Source organism: Hirsutella rhossiliensis, assembly GCF_020360975.1.
Source record: "Hirsutella rhossiliensis strain HR02 chromosome Unknown scaffold00005, whole genome shotgun sequence".
Taxonomy (NCBI): Eukaryota; Fungi; Ascomycota; class Sordariomycetes; order Hypocreales; family Ophiocordycipitaceae; genus Hirsutella; species Hirsutella rhossiliensis.
Genome location: NW_025408671.1, coordinates 5,603,558 through 5,616,616, shown reverse-complemented (window position 1 = coordinate 5,616,616; position 13,059 = coordinate 5,603,558). Strand labels below are relative to the sequence as shown.

General features: G+C 56.5%; 4 protein-coding genes across 4 annotated transcripts; 3 read left to right on the top strand and 1 right to left on the bottom strand.

The window, feature by feature from the left end:
* Positions 1-1,292: 1,292 nt before the first annotated feature.
* On the top strand, positions 1,293-1,890 carry HRG_06190 (uncharacterized protein; the record flags this gene model as incomplete). The annotated part of the gene is made up of 2 exons (XM_044864661.1): positions 1,293-1,337; positions 1,393-1,890. 2 exons carry the CDS (start codon positions 1,293-1,295, stop codon positions 1,888-1,890), a joined length of 543 nt encoding a protein of 180 aa, XP_044721193.1.
* Positions 1,891-3,280: 1,390 nt separating this feature from the next.
* On the top strand, positions 3,281-5,281 carry HRG_06189 (ABC transporter domain-containing protein; the record flags this gene model as incomplete). Its single annotated transcript, XM_044864660.1, has 3 exons — positions 3,281-3,874; positions 3,955-5,096; positions 5,155-5,281. The coding sequence occupies 3 exons, from the start codon at positions 3,281-3,283 to the stop codon at positions 5,279-5,281; spliced, it is 1,863 nt and encodes a 620-aa protein (XP_044721192.1).
* Positions 5,282-6,043: 762 nt separating this feature from the next.
* HRG_06188 (geranylgeranyl pyrophosphate synthetase) lies at positions 6,044-7,460 on the bottom strand (the record flags this gene model as incomplete). The annotated part of the gene is made up of 2 exons (XM_044864659.1): positions 6,044-7,143; positions 7,202-7,460. The coding sequence occupies 2 exons, from the start codon at positions 7,458-7,460 to the stop codon at positions 6,044-6,046; spliced, it is 1,359 nt and encodes a 452-aa protein (XP_044721191.1).
* A 657-nt stretch (positions 7,461-8,117) lies between these two features.
* Positions 8,118-12,790, top strand: HRG_06187 (AAA domain-containing protein; the record flags this gene model as incomplete). The annotated part of the gene is made up of 6 exons (XM_044864658.1): positions 8,118-9,133; positions 9,188-10,034; positions 10,092-11,058; positions 11,103-11,445; positions 11,495-12,183; positions 12,237-12,790. 6 exons carry the CDS (start codon positions 8,118-8,120, stop codon positions 12,788-12,790), a joined length of 4,416 nt encoding a protein of 1,471 aa, XP_044721190.1.
* Positions 12,791-13,059: the final 269 nt, after the last annotated feature.

The following is a 13,059-nucleotide window of genomic DNA, read 5'->3' as shown; positions in this document are numbered from 1 at the left end:
CAGACTGTCGCTCCACATGCAAGACTGGTTGACAGTTGTCTGGCTGCGCCACAGTTCCGACCAAGTGACAATGCCCGCAGGAAGAATGGTCTGCAGCACGTACCGTACTGTGCAGGTATTTCCCCCCACATTTACAGCATATCTGCGTCCCGAGACCTTGGAGGACGTCGGCAGTGATGCTGCAGGAGCCAACAGTCACAGGATAGCTATTCGCACCGCTGTCATCCGGAGGCGAGGACGGACAGAAAAGACGGTTGAAAAGTATTCAGCGGGCCATTCTATCCCTTGATGCGGCTCGATTCTGGAAACCCAATATGGCGCACAATAGTTGCTGCTAGGCCGCCAGGCTTTGGAAGCTCCGGGGTAGCGCTGAAGGCGACGCTGAGGATCGGTCCGGAGTCCGGACTGTAACAAAGATAGCCTGCGCCTTCTGTAACACCGGTAGAGTCGCCTAAAGCCAATTACCGCCGACAATTCAAACTTGCTTGGCAAATTCAGGCGCATCCTCGCTTCTCCTTCAGCAGGCCACGCTTGTGCATGCTACCATTGGCAGCCCCTGTCCTGGACAGGAATCGAGTCTGGAAGCAACCTGTATGCGGCCGCGGGATCGTGGCAGATTCTGCACTCGCCTTGTGTGCCAGCGGTGCGACACCACGATTGTTTCCGGCTTTCAACAGGCAGCTCTAGAAGCCCATCATGATCGCCAACTTGACGAGACTTTCGGTTACGTGGACGTTGTGCACAATTGTTCGAATAGTAGGCTCCCATCGAGATCCTGCTATCTGCTCGGGCGTCTTGCTCCCCACTCGACGACTATGAGCATCTCCCCTCCATTCTTCCCATCATGCTGTCATATCTTTCCTGGGGTTGAGATGCTAAATTGGGACAAACGCTAAAAATGCTCTCGGTGACGGTTCGGCGAGGTTCGGTGGGGGCTTCGGTGAGGGGATCGAGATCCCCCTCTCAACCCCTCCTCAACAAAGCGATCGGCCAAGCCCTCTCGCAGATCCAGTGCTTCCCTCCCAAACCTCTGGGATGATGTCATTGCTCGCACCCGTCAATCGTTTCGAATGGCCGGGCTGTGGGATCTGAGCAGGATGATCCGGTCCGCCTTGAGTCTCGACAACACGTCAGATATCCAGCATGATGTCATACTTGCATCTGCTGCAGACATATATCAGAGGCGTATGAGAAACTAGTCTTCTCAGTCTCATCATCGGCCCTTGCTTTACATGAACATATCAAAATTTTATCACCTTTGAAGACTTAGCACCCGAGTCAAGACATCCACCATGGCTTCAGTACAAGACCGCAAGCCCCCCAGCGCCGGCACCAAGGTAATACGCCGATCTGCAGCCCTTGCTTATCGTGCTGTACTGACAGTGACCCAAGGTGTCCCCCGGCCAAGACGCTCCCGTTACCCGTGAGGGAGCAGGATTCGTAGCTCCCGAGTCGCTTGCCGCAGCGTCCTACAGAGAGGATGGAGACTTCGGTGCGAACCGCAGTCCCAAGCCTGACCAAGGCTCTTCACAATCTGGAATGGAGTCATCGAACTACACCACCAGCTCCGGCGCCAAATTGGGCAGTGCGGCGCAAAAGTCGAGTTCCAAGGGCGGCACGGCGCCCGGCTACGTCGCTAACCAACACCACTCCAACAACGGTCCTCATGGCAAGAAGTCGACGGAAGGGGGCTTCGAAGACTCCAGGCTGAAAGACGGTCTCCAGATGGCGCTCAACTCGGAGCCGGGGTCCACCAACGATCCTAGTAGACTTGCCGAGGCGCAATTCATGCAAGGCGAAGCGGCACAGCCCGGCGTGACTGGCCACAGAGAGGGCAGCCTCAACACCAAAACGGCTTATGAAAACTTGGATCGGGAGACTTCGTCGTAGGTAGGCCCGGCGTCGGATTCTCGGATGCGAGACATCACCCGTGGCATGTTCAACTTATGACGACGGCCGCCAATAGCATCACAGCAAAGCTTCTAGAATAAAGTGGGTACTGCTCACCTTCAGGCGCAGTCGAACGACTGAGGCCTACAAGCACATACTGTACGTGCGTGACTCGTGAATGGATGACCAAATTTTCCATCTCTTGTTAGAAGCCTGCTGCCTGCGTCCGTGTAACACTTGGTCAGCACGGAGAGCCCAACAAACCTGCCAGGGGAGCAGCAACGCATGGCCTCTGTTTAGGCATCAGCTTTCAGTTTTGGTGGATGGAGCTCATATATATCCATGAACTGCAAGCCTATCCCACAGAGCTGGTCATAAGCCCCACGCTTAAACCCGGCTCCAAGCAGGACACGCCACAGCGATGATCTCAGGCCTGCAGTGAGCACTCACCACGTCGCAGACACGGGCGCCGGCTAATGTGTGGTGCAGTTGCACGCATCTGCTATATCTAGGCGTGTGTCGACCAACACGACGTCGGACTCGGTCCTCAGCGACAAAACCTACCGAGGGCAAAGTCGTCGCCATGACGCCCCGAAATGGCCACGTTGAACCGCCAGGACAGCCTGACAGCTGGTCGTCGTCGTCCACGACAAGACTGAATGAGGCTTTTGTGCGCAGTGAGCAAGCTACAGCGTCAACGTCGGTGCCGCATCCGGACTACGTCCCCGACGAGGAGGAGCTCGAGCGACGGAGGCTCGGCGAGGCGCAACCGCAGTTGGTGCCGACAGAGGTGATATTGCATAAATCCCGGGCTGCGCAGACGCGCACGGGCAAGGAGCCGCTCGAAGCAGTTGCACCATGTTCGTGGAACGGCGAGAGGGTGCGGCCAAAGCAGAGTTGGACAAGAATCCGATGTGTGGTGCAGGGCTGGTTGGCGTGACGACTGGCGGAATTTTGTCTGGCCATATTGCGTGTGTGGCACATTTACAGATTTTTCGAGGTTTTCAAAGACATGTCGGCTTCTCCGCTCTTCTCACGCTCGCCGAGTTTGGCGGTGGCGATTTCATCTAGCGGCGCCTTACTGGCTGATTTCATGCCTTAGGCTCTTATCGTACAAAATTTCCACTCGATACCGAGCCCCACTAAAGCGAAAATTCACCCCGCCTCCGTGCCGTCTCACCCTCTGTCGTCCATCACCATCAGCCTCCCAGCCAACACCAATTGATTGCCTGGGTGTCGCTCCTCGCTCCCTCTACTGGCGTCTGTTCCTGTCGTCGCCTCAAATCCAGCGCTTACAGAGTCGTGTTCAAGACTTTGTTCTTCTGCCCACCCGTGACGGGCCTCTCTCTCCCATTTCCGCTCTTTGTGTGCATCGCCCCAGACCGCCAAAATGCCTTCCGCCTCCAAGGAGAAGAGACTCGCCAAGAAGGCCGCCGAGGGCAAGCTCGACAAAAAGACCGGCAAGGCGTCCAAGGGCAAGAAGGAGGACGTACAGCTCGACGCCCACGGGAAACCCATCGAGGACGATGCACCGGCTACGTCGGGCGAGAAGATGGATGAGGTTAAGCGCCTGGCAGAACAGATGGACAAGCACGGCATCTCGGACCGCGTCACCACCGGCGTACTGGCCTCGACCGCCACTAGCAAGGACGTCAAGATTACCAGCACCAGTCTTGTGTTCCACGGCCGAGTCCTCATCACCGATTCGACTCTTGAACTGTCCTACAGCCGACGATACGGCTTGCTGGGCGAGAACGGATGCGGCAAGAGTACGCTGCTCAAGGCCATCGCCGCTCGCGAGTTCCCCATCCCCAACCACATTGACATCTATCTGCTCAACCAGGGTGCTCCCCCGTCGGAACTCGGTGCCTTGGAATGGGTCGTCACCGAGGCAGAGAACGAGATGGAACGCCTCGACAAGCTGGCCGAGAAGCTCCTCGAAGAAGAGGGCCCCGAGAGCCCCGTTCTCATTGATCTCTATGACGTGGGTTCCCAACACTCCCTCGTTCTGATTGTTGAGTCGGATAATGCTTTGTTTGAGAAAGAATGCTGACGTGCCCGCAGCACATGGACAAGATGGACCCCACGACCTTTTCCACCCGCGCTTCGCTGATTCTCACCGGTCTCGGCTTCAACAAGAAGACGATACACAAGAAGACCAAGGATATGTCTGGTGGCTGGAGGATGCGAGTCGCTCTGGCCAAGGCCCTGTTCGTCAAACCCTCACTGCTCCTGCTTGACGATCCCACCGCCCATTTGGATCTCGAGGCCTGCGTGTGGTTAGAAGAGTATCTTAAGAAGTGGGACCGCTCGCTCGTTCTCGTTTCCCACTCCATGGACTTCCTCAACGGCGTCTGCACAAGCATGATTGACATGCGCTCGCGCCAGCTGCAGTACTATGGTGGCAACTACGACTCGTACCACAAGACAAAGGCCGAAAACGATACCAACCAAATGAAGGCTTATCACAAGCAGCAGGAGGAAATCGTCCACATCAAAAAGTTCATTGCCAGCGCCGGCACGTACGCCAACCTGGTTAGGCAGGCCAAGTCTCGGCAGAAGATCCTCGACAAGATGGAGGCCGATGGCTTCATCGAGCCCGTTGCCGCCGACAGGGTCTTTACTTTTCGCTTCGCCGATGTCGATAAGCTGCCGCCCCCAGTTCTGTCATTCGACGACGTCACCTTCTCCTACTCCGGGAAACCCGAGGACGACCTGTACCGCAACCTGGAACTCGGCTTCGACATGGACTCGCGAACGGCCTTGGTCGGCCCCAACGGTGTGGGCAAGTCGACGCTCCTTCGCCTGATGACGGGAAAGCTTTCGCCGACCGGCGGTTCCGTCACCCGCCACACCCACCTGAAGCTCGGCCTCTACTCCCAGCACAGTGCCGAGCAGCTGGACCTGACCAAGTCGGCGCTCGACTTTGTCCGAGACAAGTACAAGACAAAGTCCCAGGACTACCAGTACTGGCGCCAGCAGCTCGGCCGATACGGTCTCACTGGTGAAGCCCAGACTGCACTGATGGGCACGCTGTCAGAAGGCCAGAAGAGCCGTATCGTCTTCGCGCTGCTTGCCATCGAAAGCCCCAACATGCTGCTGCTCGACGAGCCGACCAACGGTCTGGACATCCCCACCATTGACAGTCTGGCCGATGCCATCAATGCCTTTAACGGAGGTGTGGTCGTCGTCTCGCACGACTTCAGGTAAGAAAGAGTCCCCGACAGAGCAAGACGAGCACGTGAGTCTTAACGCCAATGACAGGTTGCTGGACAAGATCGCCAAACAGATTCTGGTGTGCGAGAACAAGACCATCCAAACTTGGGATGGCACCATCGGCGACTACAAGAACTACCTGCGCAAGAAGATGATTTCGGCCGGCGCAGTGTAAAACGAAAAGTCGAATCCGGGTTGAATATGCATCATAGAGAAGAGGTTACGACAAACTGGGACAGATAGGGGTGGACTACAGGGACAATGGAACACTACGTGGCGAGTCGTCAGGGATGACTGTGCAGGTTAGGCCTCATGACGCACTGGCATGGCCGCGATATACTTAGAGGTGCGGATCTATGCACCCATGAGGTTTCGTTTTACGGGATAGACTTGGTTGCTACGAATGAGTATTGATGTTTCTTTACGCTGGGTGCGGTACGGGGATGCCGCAACTGAATCGATTGAAACGCAAATGGCCGAAACGAGTGCCTTGTTGAAGTTTCCATCCGAGCGCAAATGCAGTCTTGATGCAGTGCGGGGTCCGAGAAGCAGCAGGAGACGCACAGCGAGCAACAACGAAGCCTGTAAAAGGAATTCACACATGGCTGCAGGACGTAAGCCTGATACTCATGCCCATTCGGCCTGGCCGGCTACCGTGTGTGAGTCACTCGGCGACGCCACTTTGATGCGGAGTACTTTCTTGATCTTTGCTTTGCTTGGGAGGAAGGGAGAAGGCCGATGCTTTTCGAGATTTCGTCGCTTTCACAAACAGGTGAGTGCCGGCGAGAAGGGTGTCGAGTGCAAGATCGAGACTCAGGTGGAGGAACGCGAAGGACTGGGCGAATCAGCATTCAAGTTTCAACACCAACTCGCGGGCAACCTCGGATCAACTGCAAGAATCATCTAATTATCCCGTCCATCGTCGAGCGAACAGAGCTCAATACTGGCATTTGCCACAGTAGCCGCAATCCCTGTCGCAGGCCGTGAGATCCTTGGCCCCCCCATCATCGCTCCACCCGTCACTAAACCCATCATCGTCAACCGCCTCCTTTTTGCGTCCCTCGTCCAGCCAGTCCTCCCACTGCGCTCTCACGGACCGGGAAAACGCAGTGCCGGCGTCGGGCAGTCGGCGTCGAAGCTCCAGCTCGCCACCCTCCCTCCCAAGCAGCTCCAGCTTCCCGTCCTCGTCAGCCAGCGCGTCGCGAGCGAGGTTGCGCAGCAGAGCGACGAGCTGCCGAATCGCAGCCTGGTTGTCGGCTTCCCAGTCTTTGATGGCGGTGCTGATGTCCTGGACGTGCACGTCCTCGAAGACGCCTTGCGTGTGGTACGTGAGGACGAGCTTGGGTGACTGCCGGGCCCAGAGGCGTGGCATCTGTTCGCCCAAGTTGTCTTTGTGCCGGGCGTTGATGGAGCGAGTCTTGATGCCAAGGATGGGATTCTGAGGCGTCGAGCTCCCGGCGTTGCCCACTTCAAGGCCCCCGTCCTTGGACTCTGTCACTACGTCGTCTTGATGGAGACGCAGGCCCCCCATCTGGCCCAGAGCATCGGCCGTGTCCTCCCCGGCTGAAGCCCGCGGCTGCTCAGATCCTACATAGCCGTCGACCTCGTACCGCACGAGCACGTCGAGCCCCCCGAGGCAGAACTTGACGATGCGCTGGTGGGACAGGGACCGCCCCAAGCCCGGCTCCCAGCTAGTATACGCCTCAAGAAATCTGTGGCCGTAGCCCCTCACGTTTGGGATACTCTCATTTGGCGAGTTCTCTCGTCGTATGAGGTGGACCGTTTGGCCGACAACCTCGACGAGCATCCTGAAGGACTGGCCTGCCCCTCGCACGTGGCGCAGCAGGTTGCCGAGCGTGCTTGCGCAGGCAACGAAGTCGACCGAGAGCGGCTCGGGATGCATCCTCATGATGGAGATGACGGCCGGCTCCATGGGGTGGCTCGGATACGACGCAGCATTGCGATCGCGGTAGAAGACGCCACTATCCTCGCGAAGCTTCTGGGGACCCTTGGGGGGCGTCCACAATGGAGGTTTGCCTGCTCACGTCTTAGCTGGGCTTCCTCGACGGCTCACTGGCCCGGGCACGTTGCTCACCAGGCACGACAATCTTGGCACCGGGGCCGTTCATCCAGCTGTAGGACGCCACGAGCCTGGTATTCGAGATGCCGCAGTCCTCTTCGCCGTCTGAAACCACCGATCCGGTGTCGTTGAGGGGAAGCGTCTTGATCAGTTCTCCAAGGGGAGGGGGCGGCGAAGGCTGGTAGTCAGTGCCCGATCTGGCCCCGCGGTCCCTACTGGTGCCCCATCGGCCATAGTTTCCCCATCGACCATAGGTGCTTTTTCGAAAGGCCATGATCGTTGGAAGAGGGCGTTGGAAAGAGGTGTGTTTGGGTCAGGATGAAAAGGCTAGGACGTGGTATGTGGAGAATGAGCGACCGGAAGCTCTCCGTATGACGAGGAGACCAACGGCCCGATGACAGCTGTGCAGGAGACAAGTGAATGTTCAGACAAGACGTTGACGGACACGCCACCTGACATGTCATGCAGCTTTCCGACTGGAGCAGATGCGCCGGCAGGGGGAGTTTTGATACAGCCGTCTCGCGTTTGTCGATTGTCCAATATACCAGCACATCAACATGGCTCGCCGCCTGAGCAAAGGGCACAGGCGGATGCAGATGGAATCCAGTGGATGCCATGGATGCACCTTAAGACATCATTCACCGAGTATTCACTCTTTGTGTCCCGTTCGTTACCTCCTGGTTGTCTATCTTCAGCAATATGTTGGGCTCAGCCTCTGTGACAAGCATGTTGGCCAAACCAACGACAATTTCACTGTATTTTCACATCGCCGTGCTTCAGTAATTTCAAAACATATTGTGGAAATATTGATTTTGCACAAGCCTTCCCCCTTTATCCGACATCAAGGCTACACCATCGCCATACTCCCTCCAAGCTCTCTTCAACCACCGTACCCTCAAGCCTGCATCGCCTTCTGGTGCAGAAAACAAGAATGGATCATAGATCCGAGCGATTTCGCAAGCTTTTCTATGATCACATTGCGGGGAAGCGCCGAATCAAGGGCTCCCAAGACGCGAAGCTCTTTCTCGAAGCCGCAGACATCATCTGCAAGCAAAAGAGCCCGTCGACCTGTATCGAGAATATTGTCTGCAGCCCCAAGGGGGTCGAGGCGGTCGGGATCGCAGTCAGAAGTGGCCTCTCGACAGACTCGGTGAAAGCGGCGCTTGGCCTTTTCATCAAGCATCTTCTTTCTCAGCGGGTCAGGGCCATTGGTGACGGACAGTTCCTTCGGCAGCTGTTGATTGCGATTCTGTCGCCGCCGACCTTCTGGACCGCCCTCTTAGATGCCCATAGGAGCGATGCTATCCAGGACCAGGACCTCGAGACTTTTGCTCAGCTCTGTCTCGAAATCGTGACTACTCAGCACTCTGCTCTCGAGATGCCAGGCGGCGATGTCCAGCAACTGATGAAGGGCAAGACTTTGACCGAAGCGTCATCGTACGAAGTCAGGGTACTGGCCTACCGGATCCAGAGAGTCCTCCAGCTCAGTTCGGCCGCCGGGCCGGTCGGCCTCGGCGACAGCCCGGGAGGGCGCCACGACAATGGCTTTGCCGACTTTCGACAAATCGAAATCTATCCTACCACAGACGAGATTCGGTCCGCCGAGGAGCCTTTTCTCCAGCGCCTGGACGACGTGTTTAGCGGCCCGAAGGAGTCGCGGGTGAGAAATCATCGCGATTGGCTGTATCGCCTGCTCCGGGAGGACATGTTGGCAGAGCTGAGAGAAGATCTTCTCGCTGCCTTGGGACAGAAAAAGACCAGTCGAGCTGTCAAAACCTTCAAGGATCTTTCTTTGGCCGAGGCTAGTCCCACTGGTTTCCTTTCTACAGTGCCCATGACGCTCACCATCAGTTGCGGCGATGGAGTCACGTTTCCTCGCCAAGCGTCTACCGGCGAAGACAAGAAAAAGTTCCTGTATGACAACAGGGCCTTTATGCAGCATCGTTCGTTCGGCGCCTTCTGCTGCGGTATGGACGTTGTTGCATTCGGCTCGCTGCTCAGAGACGTCGACCTGCTATGCAAGTCACCCCCCGTCCTCGTCGTCCAGTTCACGGACGCAGCCGGGCTACGCAACACTCTCGAGGCTCTACTAGGAGCGAAGAGGCAAGAACTCAATTTCGTTGTCGTAAACACGCCAACGTTTGCCTATGAACCTATTCTGCAGCGCCTCAAGGGGGTTGTGGATGTGCCGATTGTGGACTCGCTGCTCGATCTGGCAGACGCAGCCTTGGCTAAATACCAGCCTCCGACAAGGCTAGAGACCGTCCTGACAAGCCTCGAGGCAGCCTTGCTGAAGGGCACGGAGGTTGACCTGTCTTCACTTATGGCTATGACGAAACCCGTTCGAGTACGTGGTGCGCAGCTCGAGTCCCTAATCAACGGTCTGCGAAGCTCTATCGGCCAGATTCAGGGCCCGCCTGGTACTGGAAAATCCTTCATTGGGGCGCTGATTGTGCTGCTGATCCTGAAACTCACGGACCATCGGGTGCTCGTGTTAAGCTATACGAACCATGCACTGGATCAGTTCCTCGCCGACTTGATGGATATTGGCATCGAGGAGGGAGACATGGTTAGGCTTGGATCCAAGTCCTCTACACAAACGCAATCGCTGGCGCTGGCTGATTGTACGAGACAACAAGCGTTTCGGCTGGCCCATGCCGTGTGGACTGCCCTCACAAAGCTCAGACAAGAGGCCAGCGAGCTGAAGGAACAGCTCGCAACTATGAAGAACAAACTGAAGAATCCCATCACCAACCGGGAAATCCTTACGATGCTGGAGTTCTCCGAGAAGGAATCTTCTTTTCAGATGGCTTTTAAGGTCCCGGAGGCGGATAACGGTTTCCACATTGTAGGGAAAAAGAACCAGCGTCTTGAGTCAATCGATCTATATCAATTGTGGCTGCAGGACAGGAAACTCGACAGCCCGAGTGGATTGAAAAATTGCATCGCCCCCGAAGCTTGTTTCGCGTGGGACATTCCACACGAAGCCAGACGTCAGCTTCACGACAAGTGGTCGAACCAGGTCCGCCAAGACCTCATTGGGGATTACATGGAGCTTGCAGAGACCAACAACCAGCTCCAACGTCAGATTGACAACCTCTTCGACGAGAGCAAGCGCAACGTGCTGCGCAGCAAGAGAGTGATTGGTTGCACGACTACTGGCGCTGCCATGAACCAGTCAATCATCAGTGCTGCCGAGCCGGACGTCGTGTTGGTCGAGGAGGCCGGAGAGATCCTCGAGGCCCACGTCATTGTTGCCCTCAGTCCCTCGGTCAAGCAACTTTGTCTGATTGGCGATCATAAACAGCTTCGGCCCAAGGTCAACAACTTCAAGCTGACTGTGGAAAAAGGTGACGGATACGACCTTAATGTGTCACTCTTCGAGCGGCTGATTCGGCAAGGCCATTCTTACTCCGCTCTCCGGCAGCAGCATCGGAGCCACCCCGATATTTCGCACTTTACCAGGCTGCTGGCGTATGAGAACCTCGAGGACAGCTCCCGGACGCTGAACCGGCCAAAGGTGCGAGGTCTGCAAAAGAGGGTCATCTTTGTCCATCACGAGAACAGCGAAGATCAACTGCCCAATGTCCAGGACCAACGCGAGCCAGCACTCAAGACCAGCAAGAGTAACCTCTTCGAGGCCGACATGGTTCTAAAAATGGTCAAGTATCTGGGCCAGCAGGGTTATGGCCCGCAACAGCTGGTCGTTCTCGTGCCATACCTGGGTCAGCTTTCGCTCCTGAAGCGCAAACTCAGCGAGAGTCACGACCCGTATCTTAATGACCTCGACTGTGCCGAGCTCGTGCGCGCCGGCTTGATGGCGCCGGCTGCGGCTGGCGTCAGCAAAACACCCCTCCGGTTGTCCACCATCGGTGAGTCTCGCCCCGTTTCATGGAGCGACGTGCGCCGCTAATAGATGCAGACAACTATCAAGGAGAGGAGAGCGACATCGTCATTGTCTCCTTGACAAGAAGCAACCCTGGAGGTGACATTGGGTTTATGTGTTCTCGTGAGCGTCTCGTGGTCCTCATGTCACGAGCACGAGATGGCATTGTGCTATTTGGAAACATGCATACTTTGATGAAGAGCAAGAGAGGGGGTGAGCTCTGGAGGGAGTACTTCGAGGCGCTCAAGGACAAGGAATGCCTATTCGATGGGGTTCCGGTTCACTGCGAGAGGCACCCTCAGCGATCCTTGCTGCTCAAAACGCCAAAAGACTTTGACCAGCATTGTCCCGAAGGAGACTGTGCCGCACCCTGGTGAGCGCCAATCCCGACCCAGAGTTCGTAACCAAGACTGACGATATAGCGGCGCGATGCTTCCGTGCGGCAAACATGCCTGCGCTCGTCGGTGTCATAGGATCCAAGATCACTCCAAGATTGCTTGCCCCAACTTGGTGGAAGGGACGTGTGACAGGGGCCACAAGACATCGGTGCCGTGCGGGAAAAGCAGCGAAGGTTGCGAGATCTGTGCCGACGAAGATGAGGACGTCCGCCGACGGGCCAAGAGGGACCTTGACTTGGAGCGCAAAAGGCAAACGAGCCAAGATGAGTATCGTCGTAAGCGGAAACGGATTGAAGACGAGATTGATCTCCATCAACGTACAATCAAGTACGAGGCAGAGAAAGAAGAACAGGGAAAGACCTTGTCCCAGAAACAGGCGGTACTGCAGAGACTTAAGGCCACGAGAGAAAGGATTTCTGCAGCGAAAGAAAAGTGCTGCAGCAGCCGCGAAGCCTCTGCCATCAAGAATGCCGCAGTCGACAAGAATGAAGACGACGAGTTGGCCAGCTCTGCCAACCAAGAATGGGGGTCAATGAAGAGCCACGAAGGGGCACTCAACCCTGCTTTGGATGACCTGATGGGCTTGATTGGCCTGGATGCGGTCAAAGACGAGTTTCTTTCTGTCAAATCGAGAATTGACACCAAGATTCGACAGGGCGTGTCGCTGACTGAAGAGAGGTTCAGCTGCGCCCTGTTGGGCAACCCCGGCACGGGTATGTAATCGTACCAGAAATGGTCCGAGAGCAGGCAAAACTGTCAGACACAGGGAAAACCACGGTGGCCCGCCTATGGGGTAAATTCCTTACAAGTGTCGGGGCCATCCCTGGCGAGGTCTTCAAGGAAACGACAGGAGCCAAGCTGGCCAACGACGGAGTATCTGCAACCGAGGCGATGCTCGAGGAGATCAAGGACGGTGGCGGAGGCGTGCTATTCATCGACGAAGCGTACCAGCTTTCGTCAGGGAACAGCCCGGGCGGCCGTGCCATCATGGACTACCTGCTCGCCGAGGTGGAGAATCTTCGAGGAAAGGTCGTCTTTGTCCTCGCCGGATATCGCAAACAGATGGAATCTTTCTTTGCACACAACCCGGGGCTGCCTGGCCGGTTCCCCGTCGAAATGGCATTTGAAGACTACGATGATGCTCAACTGCTTAAGATACTCCAGCGCAAGATAAACCGGATATGGAGCGGCAAGATGGCTGCGGAGGGAGGGGTTGACGGGTTGTTCCCGAGAATCGCCGCCCGCCGTGTCGGCCGCGGACGGGGCACAGAAGGATTCGGCAACGCTCGTGCGATTGAGGGTGCCCTGGCCAAGATTTAGAAGCGCCAAGCAAGACGATTGCGTCTCGAGCGGCGTGCTGGCCGCTCTCCCGACGATTTCATGCTCACCAAGGGAGACATGATCGGACCAGAACCGACGGCAACGCTGGAGAAATGCAAAGCATGGAAACAGCTGGATGGCATGATAGGACTAGGCAAGGTCAAACAGGAGGTCAAGGTTCTGCTGGACTCATTGACGACCAACTACCAGCGAGAGCTCGCGGAAGAGCCGCTGATGCAGTTTGCTCTGAACAGGGTGTTTCTCGGGTC